Genomic DNA, 22,477 nt, shown 5'->3' with positions numbered 1-22,477 from the left:
CTGGGCTGCGGTGAAAGGAAAACTCGCCCCTCCCCACCCAGCCCGCCCCCACAGGACCGTGTAGTTGTGAAGGCTGCCCCAGCGAGAGTGTCGGCCTCTCTCCCCACTGCTCTCCGCTCCCCTACGGACTTTAATTGTTCGTGCTGTGGGTGGGCCCACTGACTGCTGTTCTGTCCTTGGTGAAAACGACAGGTCACCAGTTCTGCACGGATTTGACAGCCGTGACTGTTCTCACGTTATAACACCCTGAACAGACAAGGGGGTGGTCCTCAAGGCAAGGAAACTGATGTGAATTAGTACAGGCTGCATTCCATATAAACGCCTCAGGGAACGCCCCATTCTCTCATGGCTCTGGAACTTAGTTCCAACAAGAGTGGTTCGGCCACCTGTACAGTGAGCATCTGTGGGTCACTCAGGCCCCACACAGCCCAGTGTGACAGTCCTGTTGGGTGGCACAGAACCTCGCTGCTGTAGGAAGTAGCAATGTCAGATTCAGAACTGAATTTGTTTTTTGGTTTCAATTATATACCTACTGATTGTCTACTATAGAGTCCACACAGTGCACTCAGGGAAATAACTGAAATTCACCCTCACAGCCATTCTGAAAATTCGTGTATAAAGAAAACTAAGGTTAAAATGGGCTTTCACCGGCTGCTCTGCCTGAAAATCGCCCGTACTTAGAAACATATGTTCCAAGTTAAAATGCAGATTGGCAAGGGCTCAACATCCTTGGCACGTAACCGTAACTTTGGCAGCGAAAGAAGTAGGTTTGGCAGGAGGAGAGGTGGTTCAGGAACCTGAGGCCATGCAGCCCAGGACTGCGGCTACTGAGCTGTGTGAACTCGAGACACGTGACCTCTGTGAGCGGGCAGGCTAACCCCTCACACACGAACTAGTGGATAGGGCTCCTGACAGTCGCAGAGGGCAGCAATGTACGTGAAAGCACTTGAAAACCGCCCGCGACGTGCACAGGTGCACACCGGCATCACTCAGGAAGCGGACACTGGACTGCCTAAGCTGGGATGTGCAGGTGTGTGCTCCCATGCATGTCTGGAAGAGGCTACATCGAGGTAATTTTCCCCACTGTAACTGAACTAAAGACCCCAAATATATAAGCGGCTCTTTTTCTTCCTTGAACCACCTTCTAGAATCAAGTCTTTTGTCCTCCTCTCCCAGGCACCCCCCAGGACAGTAAGTGGTTCAAAACTCTGGCTGTGGGGAGCTTTGTCAAATTCACCGAGCTACCCACTGAAGTGTGCCCTCTCTGCTGTGCATGTCATACTTCAGTGAAAACATTAAAAATAAAAGGGCTTAAAAAATAAACCCCAACAAACCCTAGCATGGCCAGGACTCACTCGTTCCTGACCTCCTGTTAGCTAATCTTACCAATTCCCCTTGCATAATTTCCGATTCCAGTGTGCCACGCTGGGCCAGGGCTCAGGCTGCTTATCTCACTGCATGGCATAGCGACAGAGGCAGGCAGAGGACAGGCGGGCTGCCGAGCACTTACCCCGAAATCAAAGCAGTTGAAAGAAGAGTGAAAATACAGGCGAGGCCCCATGCCGTACATCTTCAGGGACATCTCCAAGAGGAAGAGTCCCAGGAACAAAAATTCTGCATAGTCTGAAAGCAGCAAAAGCAGGAGCGTTTGTTCCCCAGATGTCGCGGGCTCCCGTGCTCCCCAGCCCCACGCCCCCAACTGGTGGAGGAGCCCTCAACACCAGGAGGACCGCACATGTGAGGGCGGTCAGAGGGCACGGCAGGTCGGCACCAGGAAAACCTGATGACGTCGGAACTCACTGGCCCAGGAGGAGCCCCAGGCATTTCATGGGTCAGCTTTGCTTGCCTTCAACAGGTGGGTCTGTCACTGCCCTTTAAATGGCTTTGGTGAGAGAGCCAGACTGGCCCTCCACACAGCCAGCTGTGACAGCCTCCCGGAGCTTCAGGCACGCCCAGTGGCAGCCTCACCCAGAGGGACCCTTTAAGTTCCCTTTTTGGTCTACAGAGGCATCTGTCGCCCTAAGAACTTTTGCCCTAGGACTTTGGTGACCCAAACTCTCTGTGCCACTGAGCCTCCTCAAAATACTAAGTGGAAGGCTCCAGTTGTAACTCCGCCTTGTTGACTCATCGGCAAAGATTTGTTCATCTGACTCAGCAATGAATGACGGATTGGAATGGTTCTGTGATAATGCCGTCTCCTCGGGGACATCTCTGGCCTCCCTCACAACGTGAAGAGGGAGGAGTCTGGGTGGCCAGAACCCCCGCCAGGCCCAGCACGGTGCCCGCCCTGACATTCCCACCCCAGTCCAGCCGCCCTGTGCACCAGCAGTCACGTGTCACTCACAGAGGAGATGCGTGAGCCACTGGGGCTGGTTGTGATGGACGATGGCCACACAGGCGGTGTTGAGCGCCACAAGGCTCAGCACGATCCAGTAAAACACCTGGGACTTCACCATGTGGCGGATGGAGATGCGCAGAAGCCTTTCCTTGTGCCGGAAGTAGGAGGCACCGTCCACCTTTGTGCTTTTGATGCTGGCTCGGGCGAGAGGGGTGCCTGCGGGGGAGGAGTGAGGAGGAGTGATGAGGCTGCGATGAAGGGGGAGGCTTCGTGGTAAGGGGCTTCCAAAGGGCAAGGTGGGTGGCGTCGGAGCCACAGCGAGCTGCCCGTCACGCTGCAGGCCCCAAGAATGGCCGTGTTCAGCAGTTTCTGCAGCAGAGAGCCCTGCTCTTCCTCTGGGCATGCTCAGGCCTAGCAAAGATCCCCGGGGCAGATCACCAGCCACACGCCGGGTGTCTTGAATCCTAATAGGATCGTGTTTAGGTTTGTAACAGACTGGGCTTCTCTCCGGCCCTGGCTTTTAAATGTGTTTCAGGCACCAGAGCGATTCTGCTGCCTTTGTGATCTTTCTGGCGTGGGCAGCCTGACAGGGCAGGGAGCTGCGTGCGTCTCTTCTGCTTTCAGGGACGGAGACCCTTCCCTCTTCCAGGGCAGGAAACGTCTGCCATCAGCCAGAATCTCTAAGAGAGCCCGGGACTGAACAGCAGTCAGGCTAAAGGACTGTCAGCAGGAATTTGCACAGGTGTCACAGGGAAGGCGGTGCTGGAAGGAGACACACCCCTGGAGTTAAGCTAATGACTGCGGCTTCTCCAAGGGGGGCTACCAGGAGCCACGGACCCTCTGAATCTTTTCAACACAGCCCAGAGTGGGCTCTCACAGAGGAGGGAACAGGCAAACGGACACAAGATACCACTTGAAGGATCTGGGCGGGACTCGCAGCCCGAAGCATAGCCATGTTTGTGTAAATAGTATCCCCTGGTCCATTTTTCTCTAAGTCAACGTCATGTAGATTACATTCCTTTCTAAATACTGTATTTTGCCAGGTATAATGCACACCCACGTTTTTTGGCTCAAACTTTCAGGCAAAAAAAATCTGTCATTTTTGAATTTTTTTAGTCCTATTATTTATTTATATTTAGATACAAAACCTATTATCGTATTCTAGGGTATTATTTTGCATACGGATATCGTTATTGCTTTCTAGAGTTAACACAGACGCATAAATAAAAGAATTAAAACCATTTATATAGATACGGACTTAGTACTACCCATGTATAATGCGCACCCTTATTTTTCCCTCAAAAATTTGAACACAAAAGTACATATTATACCCGGCAAAATAGGGTAGGTACATCCCTCAGTTCTGGATTCTTTGGATTCTCCTCCTCCTAGTGGTGCTCCTCCAAAGGCAGGCCCTTCCCTTCCCTGGGAGGGTCCGGGAAGTGAAAGACCCAGCTGGCCCCACTCACCCACAGAGGAGATATCGACACAGTGCTCATCGCTGGAGTCTCGGGTCATGGCCTCCGTCCGGCTGCGTTTGATGGTGGCCCTCCGAAGCACTGCGCCAGGACAGGGGTGGGTGGGTGAGAACACGCACAACCACCTCGCTCCGGTCAGAATGAGGGCCGCGGGCCGGAGGCCTCTGTGACACAGGCGACTGCCCTTCTAAATGCCTGAGCCAGGGCTACAGAAGTGGCGAGTGCCCACAAAGGCATGACTGCCGCACTCAGCGGTGCCTCTGAAACACTGGGACTCCGGCACCTGCCCCAGGGCCCGTCCGCACGCAGTAGAGGGACGCGCACTGCACATCTATCTGTGCCGGCTCCCAGTAAACAAGCCCGCCTCCTAGTAATGAAAGTGGTCCCAAGGGATCCCCACAGATTTTTCAAAGAAGACCCCTTTGTGAGCCATTTGTTAGACGGTGAAAATCTCATTGCGCATTATCAATGACATGCCCCAAGTCACTCGGGTTTTCGTCACTTCAAAAAGCATTTAAATCTGAGACTCGACTCCCTCCTTTGTAAAGCACGAGGGGTGTTATGACAGAGACTTCGGTTACCAGTCCCAGAACGCCCCTCTTGTATGTCTCCTCTTTCGATCGAGAGAGAGACTGCCGTGCTCAGGGGACGAGGCGAGTGGAGCACGGCGCCGGCCGGAGTCTTACCTTCCAAGGCTGACGTTCCAGAGTTTTTATTTTCTTCGGCAAGCATGACTTCCTCTATATGGAGACAAATGGTTTAGTAAATGATCTGTAAATGGCGAATTATTTTGCAAAGTGAAAATCCCTCAGAAAGGGCTTTGGCTCCTGGGCAGCGGAGATGGAGCAAAGGGTTCCTAGTCGGTCGCAGGCTCCGGCAGCAGAGAGCCATCCAGGCCCCGGGGGAGCTCCAGAGACACGTCCGAACAGAAGGAAGCCCTCCAGTGAGGGCGCTTGGGGGAAGGTGGGTGCCATTCGGCTGTGTCTGACCCACTTGTTCAGGGGGATTCCTGTGAGAGGTGAGCTGATCTTTTTAACTAAAAGCCCCTAAATCGATAGAAATGAAAAATTTCCATTTCTGGGTTTCCTTCTACCCACCCAGGTCCTTGTGTCTGCTAACCCCTTAAACCACTCCTGCCGATGGGAGCTTCCTTACTCTCTCACGGTTGCAACTGTAACACCTACCCACTCACTCAGGAGCGGAGAGCCGGGTGTGGGCCCTACCCTGCACCTGTAGGCTGGCGCCCCCACCACGCATCCTGCCTCCTTGAGCAGAGCCTCAGTGGGCGAAGCTGGGGCCATCGTGGACATGACCCTGTGACACTGGTTTTTGTCCATAATCTGTCCCTGGCACACAGAACTCTTAAAACCCTTGGAATGTATTGTCTTTGTATGCTAATGAGATTACTCATTGTGGGGGCTGCAGCAGAAGAATGGGGGCTGGTAACCAGAAACATCAACCTTAGGATTAGAGGGCTTTCTAGAAACTTTCAGCCCCCTCCCCCTTCCACCTCCTGGGGAGGGAGAGGGGCTGGAGATTAATCAATCACCAATGGCCAAAGTTTGATCAATCATGCCAGAGTGATGGAACCTTCATAAAACTGAAACAATGGGGCCCAGGGGACTTCTGGGTCGGTGACCACGCCCAGAGACTGGGGAGAGGGCATGGCAGCGCTGTGCCCACCCCCCAAACTCTGCCCCACGCCTTAATCCGGATCTTTCTTCATTTTGCTGCCTTTAACATAAGCTGGTGTTAGTGAGTAGAGTTTTTCCTGCGCTCGGGAAGTTGCTCTAGTGAATTATCAAACCTGGTTCCCCCTAAGTTTGTGGTCAGTGGTTCAGAAACACAGGTGACTGGGGGACCCTGCTTGTGGCTGGCCTCTGAAGTGGGGACAGGCTCGTGGGACTGTCTTTAACCCGTGGGGTGTACACTAAGTGTGAGGGTCACTTGGTGTGAGAATTCAGTCGAATGGCTGGGCCCCAGTAGGTGTCGCAGAATGGCAGGACTGGTTGGTTTTGAGCGACACACTTGGTTGCTGGTGTTTGGAAAAGGACCACACCGTCCCTCGGCCTCCCCGAGGGCAGCCCTGTACTCCACAGGGGCATCATCATCGAAAGGATTCGATTTTCTGAGACTTGCTGGCATAAGCCTCCCTAGCATCCCTCCAAAGTTGCCAACAGAACAGTCCGTGTCTGGTGGGGTTCGGCGTCCCGTGTTTGGAGAGATGTGGGATTGAGTTTGGGTTCCCGCCCTCACTCATCCCATAATACACCAGTTTAGAGACCTAAGCAATCATTGCTGAGGATGCCAGCTACCAGAGGAAACACTGCAGCAGGCCCGATTGAAGGACGGTTTAACTTAAGCACTTGTAACAAGTTCAAGGGCAAACAGAAGAGGGTCAACTCATTACCACAATCCACCTGCATATAAAATTGACAGTGCATAATGAATGTATTTCCCAGGGAGGGGGACAGTTTAGGCCCAGAGGGTACAGGAAGGATGCCATTATTCCAAGTGCTAATGTTTAGCTTTTCCTTTTTTAAGTACAGCCTCCGGCGAAACTCTCAGTTAACAGGCTAATCGTTATTGGAGGGATGCTCCCTGGTGCAGACAAGGAGGGTTTTAGAGTCATTGGACGGCGCATTCTGAGGGCACCGTTTAAAATAGGTGCCTGTTAAAATACCGCATAGCAACTGAATGACCTCAGCCACAGTCCTGTGGGCTGTGCATGGTGCCCGGGGTTTTGGGGGGGGGCAGGTCTGAGGACCCCCGAAGCAGAGGGAGTTGTGTGGAGCAGCCGAGTGCGTCTTGGAAGCCCTCGAGGGCTCTGGATACGCCGCAACCACCCCCTCCCCCAATGCCTTTTGCCAAGTTTGCTTTCGAACTTGAGACTGCCTTTCCAGGGAAATGTAACCCATATGCCTGTGATTCACTCGAGCTCCACTCGCAAAGGGAAGGGCCAGGAAGCAGAGCTGACGTCGCAGTGCGTCTTTTTTCTTAGAAGGCGGAGGGGGCTGGCTTTGCCAGCTGGGGGGAAGTGCCGCCCTGCCACCCTGCGTGGCTGTGGAAAGCAGAGCCCAGGGGGCAGCACCCCGGCAGCCTGGCCGCACCCCAGTCGGGGTGGAGGGCTCTCCCCAGCTCTGCCGCCGGCCCACTCGCTAGGGTGGTCCGTCAGATGGCTCCTCTGCCCAGGACGCCAGCGACAGCTGGGACTTCCCGCTGCCTGCCTGGCCTGGCGGCAGGCCTGCTCAGTAAGGCTGAGTTGCCATTCGGGAAGGGAGAAGGGATATGCCCCGTCACCCCCACGCAGGATCCTCAGGGGAAAAAGGGCGAGAGAACAGCGCAGTCAACACACAGCTCGGCTTCCAGAGGAGGCAGAGAAAGGCGGTGAGTCCCAAAGGCGGCAGGTGATTGTTACGTGGCATTGAAGTGGCATTTTCCATCACACTCTCCCTCACCTGGACAGACGGTCAAAAGCTGACCCCAGAGCTGGCAGAGGCTCTGCGTGTTGTCGGGCGGCAGAGTGTCATGGTGTTGTCCCCCCACCGCTCTCCCAGCAGGGGGCGCTCAGGCAACTGGGCCTCGAATCACATTCCGAACTTCTCCTGGGGGACCTCACATTAGTGCCATCCTTCCCACCCAGCCTAGAGAAAAAGTGCTGATGGTCGTGTGTGACTTTCATTTTAAAAAGGTGCACTTTGCTCAGGAAGAAAATGAAGATAAATAAGACCAGTGCGAGCCAACCTTTAAAACAGTGAGACAAGCAAACACAGCCTTTTCACTGACAGGGATGGGCGGGTCGCCATCCCTCATACACAGCCGAGCCACGAGCCACGGTGCAACTTGAACCTGGCGGCTCTGGGGGTTAATGAATTTGTGATGAGCTTGTACCTACTACGCCCAGGGCTGGGCGAGAATCGCTCCCGAGGCAGAGCCACAGCAGGAGGAACTGATGACAGCGCAGGGAAGAGGCAAAACCAGTCCTCACCATCCTCCATTCCCCGGCTTCCTGTGCCAGCCTCACGGCTGGTCCCCTGCTTCCGGCCTCGCCCTCCTGTTGTCTGTTCTCAATGCAGCCGCCAAGCAGCCCTTCCAGACTTTAAATCAGAGCGTGGCCCCCTCTGCTCAAAACCCTCCAGTGGTTCCTGCCTCACTCACCCTAACGGTGCTGGCCACACCCAATCCACTGCCCTGCCCCCCCCACCCCCACCTGGGATTGCCCTCATCCTGCCTCCTGTCCCCTCCCCTGCTCCACCCACTCCTGACCCTGCAGCACAGCTGGCCACTCCCACATGACGGCCTTGGCATTGGGCTGTTCCTCCCCCAGATCTTCCTGTGTCTCACCCCCTCATTTTCTTCATGAGTCCCCCAAATGGGTCTACCCTGACCCCTCTGTTTAAAGCTGCAACTTCCCCTGCACCCCACGGCCTTGCCGGGATCTGTTTTCATTGGACGTCATCACCTTCTACAAGTGACTCAGGGGCTGTTTTGCTCACTGCTGCCCCCCCCAACTAGAGGGGAACGCGCCCACTGGGGTAGACAGAGCCCTGGCTCACAGCCATGCCTGTGCCGGAGCAGGGCGCAGCACAACGGAAGCCCGAGATAACCATTTATGGGATGAACGGACTGTTATTACTAGTACCAGTATTAGTAGCACCAAATGCCACCAGCCCAAACGCAGCTCCAGGGTCGGGTTATGTCACCTTTTACTCAGTTCACCTGGCTAAAATGCCTGTCTCGTGCAGGTGTTTAAGAGAAGAATGCAGACAGGCAGGTGCTGGATAAAGGAAAGTGTGACCCGCAGGGAACCCCAAAGCGAACGAGGCATCTAGAGCTTCTGTCTGCTCTGGTCTGGGCTGCTGCTATGCACGGAGGTATCGGGAGTGAGTGGCAGGGAGGTCCCTGCCGCCTGTGCAGCCGCCTCCCCCCCCCACCACCACCACCAACCTTACCTGCTTTGTCTATCCAGGCGCGGTACCCGTTCAGCTCCCGCTCAATCTGCTGCTGGCGCCGCAGCTTCATGAAAGCTCTCCGGTTCTCCACTCTCTCCCTCTCTTTGGCAAATTCCCTGTGGACAAGGAAGACACGGTTTGCCAGGGTTGGGCAGTGCCAGGACTAGGAGGAAGAGTGAAGCGAGGAGGAGGCCGAGTTTGAGGAGGCGCCTCTGGGCACCCCGGTTCCCCGCCCCTTGGTCCCAGGCTGCAGCCACGACCTGCTTAAATTAAAAGGTCGCTCAGAAATGCACCTCGTTCAGCCTTCCGCAAGAACCTTCCCAGAGCAGTTTCGTTCCCATCAGCACTAACACCCTCCGCTTGCTCTAAGTGGAAAGGTGTTTTCTTAGTCAGACGACAAATTCAGTCTCAAAACGCTGTAAAAGTTCATGGCCCCAACTACAACAGAGGCCCTTAACCCTCCGAGGGGCAGGACTACTCTTGATGCTTTTAATTACAACAGCGATGAATGTACATTGACCACTTATTACCTATCAGCCCTGTACGAAGTTCTTCATTCCCATTAACTCCTGTCATCCTCACAACTGCCCGACAAAGTAAGTACTATTAAAATTCTTGTTCAACAGACGAGGAAATGAGGCTTCAAGAAGAAAAGTAACTTGCTGGGATCTGAACTTGAACCAGAATGCTGTGCTTCCTCTGGGGCCCCGTACCCTGTGGTGCTCAAGAGCGGCTGCCACTGAAGACCAGTGACACGGGTGCCTTGCAGGGCTGAGACGCTGTGTGAAGACAGCTGGGAGAGGGGAAATGAGAGGAGGAACATGCAAATGGGCCCCTGGGCTGCAGGGAGAAGACAGTGGGAAGGTGGGGCAGGGCGGAGGGAAGGCCAAGGTGAGGGCCAGGGGCAAGACAGAGTCCACGGCCAGGCACAGGGGAGCAGAGCCACTCTGTGGCCCAGACAACAGAAAGATGAAGTTCCTGTGGAAAACGAGAGAGGAGAGCCATGCTCAGCCAATGGGTGAGCAAGCAGGCAACAAGAAATGCTCATTCGCTAACAGTCTCCCCCCCCCGCCCCCCCCCCACCCGCCAAAACAGCCTCTCCCAATGTCCTTCCCATCACCGCCCCCTCCCAGGCAGGAATCCCCCTTGCAAGAGGAGCACCTCCCGGCCATGGCTCAGGCGCTCACCCATTGCCCTGGACGCCGACAAGGGGCCCCTCGTGAACAAAGAGGTGCCCCCGGAAGATGAGGGAGGCCGGCACCCACGGTGGGCCCTGCCAGCCACTCCCTTGTGGCCGGGGAGGAAGAAACAAGCCAGGGGCTGAGGGACATGGCCCAGCCCCCATGCAGGGCATGGGCAGGGACCTCTCCCGGTCCCTCCTGCCAAGACAGAGATGGATTCCTCGGCACAGACACCTTCTAATGCCCACCGCCAGGCTGAGGGCCTGGGTGTCAGGCCCGGGGGAAGGAGAAACTCTCCTGAGAGTGGCTTCAGGTTCGGGGTTCTGCTGAGAGTGTTGTGGGGGACGGGAGGGAGAGGGCTGAAAGGAAAGGTGCCAGGGCCAGTGCGTGGCCAGGTGACAATTCAAGCCCTGGGGTCCCCAACTTCCTCACGGCCATTTACGGATTTCAGCAGTCCTAAGGTGACAGTGGCTGGCTTCGGTCACGGCATCCCCAGCTACCAAAGGTCTTACCTTTGACCCTTCGTCTTCTTTTCGTCCCTCCCACCCGACGAGGTCGCTTTTCCGTTGGCTCTGTCTCCAGGGGGACACTACAGCCGCCCCCTACTTCACCCTCACTGCCTCGGTCCAGGACCCCACCCTCTCCTGCCCGCACCCTCCCGGGAGCACTGTCCTGCTCTCTCACCACCACCTGCCCCTCTTCCCTTCCTGCCCTCCGTGTCCCAGCCACCGACTTATCTTCCTAAAACAAGGGTCGGGCACGATCACTTCCCAACCCAAAATGATAATAACCATGGCGAGCGGTATTTGTGGGACACTTTGTAATTTTTAAGCACCTCCGTATATTTTCCTCAGTCATTACAACCCTTCTGAGAAGGCGGCAGAGCAGGTATCTTTATCCTCAAGTGGAAAGTCAGACAACTTGTCCAAGTTCAAGCAGCAACGCCAGGCGTGGAGCCCAGCGGTGCCTGCTCTGAGGGTCGGAGCTCCTCCCGCCCGCACACCTGCTGGGGGTGGGGGAGGGGGCGTGTTGGCGGTGGCTTGCCCGACCCTTTCATAGGTGCGTGCCTCAATTTTTCAACTACTCTCTGGGGGGATCCAGGGAGCTTTCAAGCAAAACCTTGAAAAAGGAGACTTTAAGCAGGCTGCAACCAGAGAACACAATTTCCTTTAGCATCTGGAGTATTTTTCTGCTCAGAAAACTGAATCTAAGGGGGACTTAAGTGGCCCTTTGAGGAGACAAGTATCCAAGGCCACTGCCACTGAGAGGAACCATGACCCTCCGGTCTTCGAAATTCCATCTGTTCTAACATCCCCCCACCCCCTCCACAGCCTCCTGCACTTGCCGCTAAATGGAGCACACACACCTGACAGGGCCTTCGAAGTCTTTCTCGGTCTGACCTGGACCTTTCTTTTCAAACCTCACCTTCCTGCATTCCCATCCGCCCCTCGAGTGCCGGCCACCCCTCGGGCGTGTTCTGACCCTGCATGCGCACTCTCGCCATTCCTGAAGGGGCAGTGCAGGTGGTTCAGGGCTCTGTTCCCACTGCCTCTCGGCCTGAGTCTGGCAGGAGCTTTCTTCAAGGCCAGGTTGAAATGTCACCTCTTCTCTTTCACTTTCTTCCCCCCCCCCCCCCCACCCCCCAGTCCTGAGTCTTCTGGTCTCCCTTTCCTGTATTATTCCCCTACAGCTCATGGAGCAGTCAGACCTTTACTGTGCTGAGCTGTACATGTGACTCTTTTCTCCTTTAGGTGAACTTTTGGTAAAGACGCTGTTACATCTTTGGTAAAGATGTTGCGTCCTCCCGGATGAGGCTAGGCCTGGCACACAATACATGTTCAATTGATTTTTCAATTAAAAATACCAAGGCCAACTTGGTGACCATACCGGTAGCTCCACCCGGGGTCCCAAAGGCCTCGGTGAACTCATGCGCCCTCCCTGCACTGAGCCGAAGCCAGCCAGGTGACTCTGTGGGGACGCACCATTGGCCAGGTAACCCCCAGACACTGCGAGTGCTCTTTGTTGGCTCTGCTAAAATCTCTGTGGAACTCGTCCGCAAAGTATGCAGTGTGCCCCCTCTCGCTGGCCCCCGAGTGACCTTGACTTCCAGCGGGACAGGCCAGCAAACCCAGGCTAACCTCCCTGTGTACTTGGAAGTTTCCTGGCTCCGGGTCTCACCAGCTGGCCTCCCTGCTCTCCTCTGTCGCGCAGGCCCCCTCTCCTCCCACCCTCCCACCTGGCATCTTCGCTGGGCTCACGAGCCCAGAGCCCAGCCAATCTGGCCTGGGCTTTTTAAGAAGCCTCTTGCTAAAGGAAGTAAACAAAGAACGCGCACCATGGGGACAGCTCCTCGAGGCAAACGCATCTCAGTGGGGGAAGAGCCATGCTGGGGACTTCTGTGTTCTGTTTATCCGGGGCCCCTTTTCTGTTTTTCCATTGGGAGCCCAGGGCAGAAAGTCTGGCACCAGAGTCTTTGATGACACCTCTCCCCGCCTCCCTCACTGTCATCATTGTTCTCGCCCTTGGCTCATCTCCCGACTAGTCTGCTGGCTCCACGGGGCCAAGCAGGGCTGACACTGTATCGCGTTCCAGCCGGGACCTAGGAAGAAGATGAATCCGAGGCCCAGAACTGTAGCAGATTCCATAGATGATGAAAGTAACACGGTAAGAACAACTCATAGTCATCTAACACATCGGTGAAATTTTAAATTTACAAGCACTTTCAGGTCCGTTAGTTCACTTGTATTTGCGAAAGCCCTGGGAGATTTCAGAAAGGCTCTGGTCCACGATCAGCCCGTTCACTGGCTGGAACGCAAGCCAATGTCCTCCAATGCCAGGCGAGAGGCAGTTTCCGCAAAGCCCCCGCTGTCTTCTGAGCTGGGTAGATGTCAACCTTTAAGATCTACAAAGGGGATTTACTTAGTTTCAGCCCGGGCTTGAGGAAAATAAGGATATAAAAACAAGAGTTTTTGTGTTTTTCCTAAAAGGGGCTAGCTTTTAAACAGCAAAGCAGTATGAAAATCCATCACCCTGTGTTGGGTTAACGAAGACCTACTATAACACAGCACAGTGAGGGACCCACTGCTTGGTTTCTGCGTCTTTATCACGGTCATCACTGATTTACACACGTAGTGCATTCTGGAGAAAACAGGGACAAGCAGGACTCGACTCCGTGACCCGTCAAAGATAACTGACTTTTCTAACCTTAGGGTCAACCCACCCACCGCTCTCGTGAGTACCTCTGTGGCCAGACCTAGGACAGGGAGGCGTGTCCCTCCCACTGGTCCCCCCGGCCCCGCCCATTTCCTGAGAACCTGCATCCTTTCTCCGTTTCCCAGAGGAACCTGGGGTTTATTCAGACGATGATGCTTTTGCAAAGGCAAAGCAGATGACCATTACTGGACCTTATTCAGATGACCACTGCCAGACTTCCTATTGAAAGGTAACTCAAAGAAAAGCCTGCCTTCCACACAGCTCAGCCTACCCAGCTGCCTTGGACTAAGCCACAGGAGATGTAACAGGAGATAACGTGGCTGACAGCAGAAGAGAACTCATGGCCCCCGAGTCCTCTTGGCCTTGGCCTGTAGCTTAGGGTAAGAGGTGGGCAATCAGCTGCTTTTCATTGGCTCCATCCAGTGTGCCCACCCCCACAGATGTAACAGAAATCAGGGTGGGATGCACCTAGACTTCAGGATCCCAAACAGGGGGAGCGAAAATAGATCCCCAAACGCTCACGCGGAAACGCTACCAGGTCTACTCTCAGAGCTCCACCCCCAGGGGACACCCACGGTTCATGACCCAGGCAGTGACCTCTCAGTCTCAGTCTCCTCTCCAGTCACTGCTGGCACCAGAGGGACACAGAAACCCTCGGCTCACAACCAGGGGCAGGAGCAAATCAGATTTATTCTGGGGTCCTCGCCGGAGCCTTGTAAAACACTGAACAATGAGAGAGATCCAGTGAAAGGGCAGCCTGAGAGATGGGAGAGAATGTTTGCAAATCGTAGGTCTAAGAAGGGGTTAGTACCCACGATGTGTACAGAACTCATACAGATCAATAACAAAAAAATTGATTAGAAATGGGCAGAGGACATGAATAGGCATTTCCCCGAAGATACACCCATAGCCAATAGGTACACGAAAATGAGCTCAACATCACTAATCACCAGAGAAATGTAAATCAAACCACAATGAAATGGCACCTCACACCTACTAGAACGGCTGTTGTAAAAAAAGACAACAGGCAACAAATGGTGGCGAGGACGCAGAGAAAGGGGAACCCTTGTGCACTATTTGCGGGAAAATAAATTGGTGCGGCCACTGTGAAAAACAGTATGGAGTTCCTCAAAAAATTATAACTAGAACTACCGCGTGATCCAGCAGTCCCACTTCTGGTGATATATCTGAAGAAAACAAAAGGACTAATTCGAAAAGGTGTGTGTAGCCCTGTATTCACGGAAGCATTGTTTACAATAGCCAAAGCACAGAAACAACCTAGATGTCCACTGACAGATAAATGGGTAAAGATGATGTGATACATACATTAAATATATATATTTTTTTCCGTTTTTCCATTTCAGCCATGAAACGGAAGTTCTGCCATTGGAGACACCACAGACGGACCTTGAAGACTTTATGAAATAAGTCGGACGGAGAAAGACAAGTGCTGTGTGACCTTATTTACATATGGAATCTAAAAGAAAAAACCCCACACTCCTGAACTTCGCAAACAGAGAACAGACCGGTGGTTGGCAGAGGCGGTGGTGGGGAACGGGGGCACGGGGGGAAGGTGGTCAAAAGGACAGACTGCCAGTCACAAGATGAATAGCATCTGAGAATCTAACATGTAATGTGGTACCTACAGTTGGTAACACTGTGTTGGATAATTGAAATTTTCTCAGAGAGTAGATCTTAAGAGTTCTCAAACTTTAACAGTATGAAGGGGTGGATATTAGCCAAACCTATGGTAGTAATCATTTCACAACAGACACATATATCAAATCGCCACGCTGTGCACCTTGAATTAATACAATGCTGTGTGTCGGCTGCATCTCAGTGATACCGGGCGGAAATACAAATTGTGTTGTGTTGGAGATACTTCCTGCCTGGGCCTGTTATCCATAATTCCTGGGTGCGGTTCCCCTGGTGACGTGTCTGTCTCACACAGATAAATGGAAGATGAGTTGGAGTGGGCCTCTATTCTGATTGTCACATATGTAGGAAAGGTTTGGGTTTTTAAATCTTACATTTCAAACCAGGGGAGCGCAGGGAGAGACTGATCTCCTTGTATTACATGGTTAAGGACAATTTTCTTCTTTAATCCCATTCAGTGAATTCGCATCTGCGACCACTTTTGTTTTCTGGCAGTTTACATGAGAGGCACCATTTGTAAAAATCAACTGTTGATACAGAACCAATTCCACGTTTTTCAGAGTTAGATGAAGTGTTAAAATTAGATTCACCATCTCAGACAAAGTGTAGCACCCAAAACTTTTCTCCTGTGTGACTGGGGGTGTGTTTGGGACCAGGCTGCGAAGTGGTCTGTCTAGTCACATTCGGGTTAAGATTAAAATTCACTGGCATTTACGGAGCTAAGGGAGCCACTGCCACAGCCGAGTCAGAAAGCGGCTCATCTGTATGTTGATAAATTAAAGTGGCTGGTTTTAGTTCACCCGGTAATGGGAGGGCTTTGGTCATGCACGCATGTGGAAGTTACCACGTGGTGGCTAACTTTTGGGAAAACGCAAGTGAGGTCCTCACTGAAACCTCACTCCAGCCTGAGATTCCTGCCCACATTATGCCAGGGCACGTGGCCCCAGGGCACCCGGACAGGTGTCTCTACAGGGACGTCTGGGACTGTCTGGCTCCAGTCTGGCCTCCAGCTCCAGACCCTCCCCTCCTAACTCCATCCCCACGGGAAACTCTGCTTACGGATGCGGAGGCCCTCGCTGCTGTCATGGCAACCAAAGGAAAATAAAGCCCTCCAGGAGGGGTTGCCTATGTGACTCAAAGATCTGTTTACACACACTCCTGTACACACTTGTGCACTTCATCACACACACACACTGGCGAGAACACACACGTGCTCACACTGGCACGCAGAGGCGCGCACGTAGACAGACTTGGCCAAGCAAGCGAGTGGCTGCAAGATCACGTCCCTTCAGGGCCTACACTGCCCGAGGGCTTCACCGCCCCCCGTCTTTGTGCAAGGTGTCTGCTTCCAGGAGGAGGAGTTTGGGGGAGCCATCAAGAAGACCTTCTTCAACCCTGTATGTTCTAAAACAAACAGAAAAATTGGGGGGACATCAGAGAAGCAATTGTGTGTTGGCGGTGGTTTAATTTCAGGCTCCCTGGGACGTGGGCTGCAGGATGGCGGGTAAAACAGCATTTCGGAGTTCTCAGGAGGCTGGGGAACCTTTTCTCCCCTTGCCCAGAGGAGCGAACAGGGCCCAGAGAAGGCAAACACCTTGCTGAAGGTCACCCACTCCAGCTGTCTCCCAGTTGTTCACCCCTCATCCCCTGCCTGCTCCAGGAAGGATTTAAGGAGACTTAGGCTGTCTGCAGAGTGCACAGCCCTCTGAACACAGTGCAGTGCTGACTCCGACGGGCAGGATGGAGGGCCCTTCCAGTGCGCGGGAGCCCCTCCCCCCAGCAGTGACGGTGGACGCTGGCCTGCCACAGAGCGCTGTACCCCACCCCGCCCCACCCCTCTGCCGCAGGCCCAGAGCAACGACAGGAAGGCCGCGGGTGCCCCAGACCAGCACACCAGGTGGGAGGACCTGCCGAACTACCTCTCCAAGCCCCACCTGTCCCATGGGAGGAAACCCAGGCACAGGGAGGTCGGGTGGCTCGATGGTCCAAAGCCGACAGCATGGGGGCTGACCCGGGGCACCCCCGAGATCTGTGGGTTCCAAGGCCAGTGCTGCCATACGTCCTCGAGACCTGTCAGCCATGAGAAGGCAGACACAGATTTCGTTCAGGCTCTCGGGGAACGCAGGGTCTCTCTTTCTCTCATTCTTCTTGCCATCGAGACCTTGTTTGTTTATTTGACCGAGTAGCTGCAGGGGAAAGGCCGGGCAACGCACTTAAAGGGGATCATGGAGGAGCTGGCATGCTTCCTGTTTTACTTTTTCACCTCAAAGCTGGCGCAATCCAGCCTGTGAGAGCACACGGTCAAGAGCTCTGAAACTGGACTGAGCTGGGCGTGAATCCTGGCTCCATGAGGATCTGATCTGGGGCAAGTTCTTAACCGCTCTGAGTCTCAGTTTCCTCATCGGGAAAATCGGCACAGACCCCAGACTGCCTCCAAGCGTGGTGAGGACTGAACCGAAGAATAGCAGGCAAGTGTGAAGGCTGGTACCGGCCCAGAGTAGCGTTGCAAGTGCCCAGTTTAAGCGTTACTGAGGCTCCCTAGACTGTATCGTAACACACGCAACTCTGACCAAGGCCTGCATACACATATGTGTTTATTTCGCCTCCGAAGTACGATCTACAGAGGGCCTACTATGTGCCTGACACTGTCTGAGACCACGAGGTAACAGCGGCAAACACCCTCTGACACTCACTCTCCCTTTTCCTCCTCTGCCGGCACCTGCTCAAAGGATGGTGACTGACATTTTCAGCGAAATGTAATGAAGAAATCGCTGCAAATAAATTCAAAACAAAAAGGTCCTCATGTATTCTGAGATGCCGCCCCGTCTCATTCCAACGCCTCGGCCCACCAGCAGGGACAAGCCAGGAGTGGCCTGCGCTGGGGACGCCGTCCAGGTCTGACCCCCAGGGGCTTGTCCTCACGACCGTGCTAAGAAGGGCACCGGGGCCCACTTCGAGCCCTGTCTTACGGACTGGAAACACTGAGGCCGAGAGGATCCACGCGACTCCTCTGGAAAGACAGAGTTACCAAACGGAATTCTGACCACCCTCCTGTTCAATGACCCCCCAGCCTCGCCGCCTCGCTTCAGCACGCGGGCACTTCACGGCACGCACTCCTGCGCGCACGTGTTGCTTTCCCGCTCTTAAAGCAGATCATAGTGTGTGTTTCAGTCACCCTGTTCCAGTGGGTTCAAAGCCCTGGGGTGCAGGAAAAACGAGCCAGGGAAGCAAGAACACGTGGTATTCTCCTTTCTCCCTCCCCCTGCCCGGCGCTCTAATTACAGCACGGAAGAGGCATCTTGACAGAGAACAAACGGCTGTGTTCTCCCAGGAGACACTCTCTGCACCCCTCGGAGAAGCCGCGGCAACCGGCGCCTTCCCTGAAGGTTTGGAGGCGCCCGAGGAGTGGGTGCGGCCGTGTTCAAGGGAGTGACTGTGAGTTGATTCTCCGCTTCACCGTGTGGGCACGTCTCCTTTGTAAAAACCTTTGCATTGCCCAGAATCCTTTGTTCGACACCCCCAGATATTTAAACATTAGAGATTCCGCTCAGGAAGGTAAAATCTCCCCGGTTCAGTATCAAAAGCATCTTCCCCGTGGACACAAGCCCTTTCTTCTGCTTCGGGGTGGGCAGGCAGAACCGAAGCCGAGACCCAAAGCTGACAGGAGGGAAGGGTGCGCAGTGAAGAGAGGGGCTGGGGTCTGCAGGGGTCTGCAGGGAACGTGGGGCAGGGAGAAGCTGAGGCGGCGGCGAGTCCTCAAGGGAAGGGAGGAAGGAAGGAGGAGCGGAGACCCGGTGGAGGTTAAGGCACCAAATGGGAGCTCACCACCCAGAAGGGCTGGCGGGGCCTTCCCACGCATGGCCCTTTTACATGTCTCCGTGGCAGGTCGTAGAGAAGGGTTCATTCCCACACCCATTCATTCACTTCCTTGGGGGGGGTGGTTCAGAAAGCTCTCACTGAGTTCTATTTTTCAGACAGAAAACCAAGGCTTCGCACAGCAACTCTGCTTGGCCCAAAGGGCACAGGTTTGTACTAGAAGCAGCTGTACCTCAGCCACTTACGTTCTTCATAACCATCCACTTGTGGGTGACCCTGTTATGCTGCAAACTCTCCGATGGCAGGGACCGTGTCGGACTGTCCTCCTCAGCCTCGCACCCACAGTCCCAGCACACGCTGGCGGCTCCACCAATGCTTACGCACCGAATGAGCTGCCGCTCACACGAGGAGGCAGCCCCGGGACAAAGAGCAGTTTGGGGATCTGGGACAAGAGAGGACAGGCCCAGCGGGGTGAGCGGGACATCTGTCCTGCGTCTTGGTCCTGAAAACGTGTGGGCCAAGCACGTACACACTCAACAGGGGGTGGGAGCTCTAGGTGGGTCTTATTTTGTAGCTTATTCTCCCAGGACAGGTGTCCCTGTTTTGCTTCTTCTCAATCTCCTTTGCTTCTCTAAACATTGGCACGTCCCAGAGTCCAGGCCTAGGTCGTCTTCTCTGGCCACTCTCCCTGCTCCCTGGAGGTAATCCGAATAGGCCCCTGGACTCAACGTCATCTCTGTGCTAAAGGCCACCCAATTTATACCTCCAGCCCCAGCTCCTCAATGAGCTCCAAACCCATTTGTTACAACTGTCTACTTAGTATCAGCATCTCAAGCGGGACATGGCCCAATCAGAATTTCTCCCCCACGCCGCTCCTCCTCTTGTCTCTCCCACTAATACCGCCCAGTCCTACTACTATCACCCAAGCTGGGAATCCATCTGTTTCAAGTCATCTCCCTTCCTCACCACAATCCAATGCATAAGCAACTGCTTGCAGTCTCCTCCCCAAACCCCCGCCCCGCAACCTTTACCAGAGTCCAGGCTACTCTGGCATCTGCCTGGACACTTGCTACCTTCAGCAGCCCCTAACAGCCTCCCTCACACTCACTTTTTGTTTTCACCTTTGTCCCAACACCCCATTTCCCTCCTGGGAGAAAAACAAATGGTGACTCTGAAAATGCAAAATAAACCATACACTCCCCCTTCCACACTTCAGACACCCCCCTGACATCCGTGGTTAAAATCCAAGCTCTTTACTGGAGGCTGCAAGACGCCACGTGGTAGGTCTCCCTGACTTCAGGGGGCCTTCCCGATCAGAGAATCAAAATCAATAACCCCCATTACCTGTCACACTCTAATAGCCTGTTCTATTTTACTAATAATGCTTGTTGCTAAAAGATGACCTGTTTGACTACTTGGATTTTGACTTTTCACAAGAATGCAAGCTTCATAAGCAAAGGGTCTCCTCTGTGATGTTCAGCATTGGTGCTCAGAATGGTGCCTGGGGCTTAGGAGGAACTCAACAAGTGTGTGTTGGATAAATGACTACAGGTAACAGAACTAGAATCATGTATTCTTTTCTCTGGAGGTTCCCTTGGGTCATGAGCACTGTAGACCCTATCTACTGGGAGTGCGGTCAATCTCTCTACTGCCAAGAATTATTTTTCAACCAAGTCAATCGGAAAACAAGCTCAGCGACTTTTCCTGGACGCTTTATGTGAATTTTCAAAATGACACCAAAGCTGTAAAGCGCCACCACGGCTGGCAACTCTTTAGAATATTCAGCTTATTCTTCGCTGCCACTGAGACCTTGTCCTTCTGCCGTTTCACTGACGCTGACGGTTATCATCTTTTATTTAAGAGTCTTCCTTAAATTAGCTTGTTTTACAGTTCATCAAAGTCCTTCATTAAAATGTAATTATTGCCTCATTGCAAATGCCAATGCCTATTAGAGACAAACGCTACGAAAGCAGGTGATGTACAAGCAAAGATGTCCTCCTGAAGGGCTGGCAGGTGGTGGGCGCGAGGGCTCGGGACTGCTGGAGGCCACACGCTTTCCAACGAGGACGCAGTAACAACAGCTGAAGTAGCAGAATGTCAGGGAAGATTACGAAACCTGTAGTGTGGTGAGAAAGAACTGCATCTGGACTCACCACACACAGCTTTGAATGATAGACCACGGGCAAGTAATTTAACCTCTCTGAGGCCTGATTCCCTAACACCTGACCTTGACTAAGATGCTGACCTCAGTGGGCTGTCGTGTCAATGGGCTCACAAGAGCAAGACACCGATCATGGTGTCCATCTAGCACACTAACTTTAACACATGCACGCTGAATCCAAACCTGAAGCCCAAAGTGGTTGTGTCTCTTAAACACCAAAGCACTGTCAGTGAATGACTTTCACTATTTCATCCCCTTAGGATATTAACTCAAAAACAGACATTTGGGCCCTGGCTGGTGTGGCTCAGTGGACTGAGTGCCAGTCTGCAAACTAAAGGGTTGCTGGTTCAATTCCCACTCAGGGCACATGCCTGGGTTGCAGGCCAGGTCCCCAGTAGGAGGTGTGTGAGAGGCAACCACACACTGATGTTTCTCTCCCTCTTTTTCTCCTTCTCTTCCTCTCTCTCTAAAAATAAATAAATAAAAATCTTTTTTAAAAAAAGAAACCCAGATATTTGGGTCAAAGATAATACTAATCAACACTGGAAAGGAAGGAATACCAGTGACATTCAGAGAGGAGAAAAGTTCGTCTTCTGAACACCTGAAGGCTATTCGACTACTTTGCAATTCTGACTGCTCACTGCATGGATTTCTGAATGACTCTGCCACCTTCAGAAGAAGCATTCTTGCATAGGGCTTTCTGATGAGGATTTCCTTCAGAGAAGACTTTCTCGAGTTTACAACATTCAAGACATGTGCAAATGAATAAGGGCATTCGGGAGGGAGCCACCAGCTTGGACACAGCCCCACCACAGAACAGACTTCTAAGAGCTTCAAAGGGCTTTGCCTTCCCTCACCAAACCCCACCCTTACGAGCTTATGGCCATTGGCAGGTGAGCTCCTCACGGAGCAGGGTACTCAGAGTGCGGCCCAGGGACTGATGCCCACCTACATTGTTACTGGAGCGTGATTAAGATAAATCCAGAAATCGAAAGTGTTCAGTAACTTCCACAGTAATTTAATACATGTTTTATACCCATGGAATAAGGAATAAAAATTGGGGCTTAGAGCTTACATCTCTTTGTATTTTTATTTCATTTTCATGTTAGTCCATGTTCCTTACAATCACATTTCACAAATGTTTCAATGCACACTAGACACGGCTGAAAGGAGCAGTGTCTGGAGCAAGACTATTTCTTTGTGGCAAGAAGACGTGGGGTTGAGATCATCATACTAATTACTATTTATGTTGCATTTATGATGTCCCAGCAACTCTGCTAAATGTTTTATAAGCAGCATGTCATTAAATTTTCACAAAAAACACAAAATACATGATGTCATTCTCGTTTTTAAAATGAGGCCAGAGGATGTTAAAATGCCTGTCCAAGGTCATAAAACGAAACAGGGACAGAACCAATATTCTTCTGACCACAAAATGGCCTACAGAGGCAAATTAGAAGCCAGGAGACATGAGCCACTCAAGATTATATTGGTAGCATTTTGTCACATCTTTCCAATGTAACTTTCTCTTCTTTATTTCTGTGTGCCCACCTCCTCTGCCTTTCGTTTTTCTTTTTTCAATCCTTTCCTTTCTGTCTTCCCTTTTGTCTCTCATTCATGAGGATGGACTCAATGGAAAGAACGGGGCCTGAGGTCACAAAAGCCCCTGAACTCTGCTACAG

General features: G+C 53.0%; 1 protein-coding gene across 1 annotated transcript in view; it reads right to left on the bottom strand.

The window, feature by feature from the left end:
* Window positions 1-22,477, bottom strand: part of CACNA1E (calcium voltage-gated channel subunit alpha1 E) — a 365,845-nt gene that overhangs the window by 73,854 nt on the left and 269,514 nt on the right. The window contains exons 11-15 of the mRNA XM_045838379.1: window positions 8,769-8,884; window positions 4,503-4,556; window positions 3,808-3,897; window positions 2,345-2,554; window positions 1,511-1,623 (exon numbers count right to left, since the gene is read on the bottom strand). Coding sequence (XP_045694335.1) covers window positions 1,511-1,623; window positions 2,345-2,554; window positions 3,808-3,897; window positions 4,503-4,556; window positions 8,769-8,884 — 583 coding nt within the window. The remainder of the gene's footprint in view (window positions 1-1,510; window positions 1,624-2,344; window positions 2,555-3,807; window positions 3,898-4,502; window positions 4,557-8,768; window positions 8,885-22,477) is intronic.

The sequence above is a fragment of the Phyllostomus hastatus genome, unplaced genomic scaffold (genome assembly GCF_019186645.2).
Source record: "Phyllostomus hastatus isolate PE091 unplaced genomic scaffold, TTU_PhHast_1.1 phas_contig_283, whole genome shotgun sequence".
Taxonomy (NCBI): domain Eukaryota; kingdom Metazoa; phylum Chordata; class Mammalia; order Chiroptera; family Phyllostomidae; genus Phyllostomus; species Phyllostomus hastatus.
This window is presented reverse-complemented; position numbering and strand designations above follow the sequence as displayed.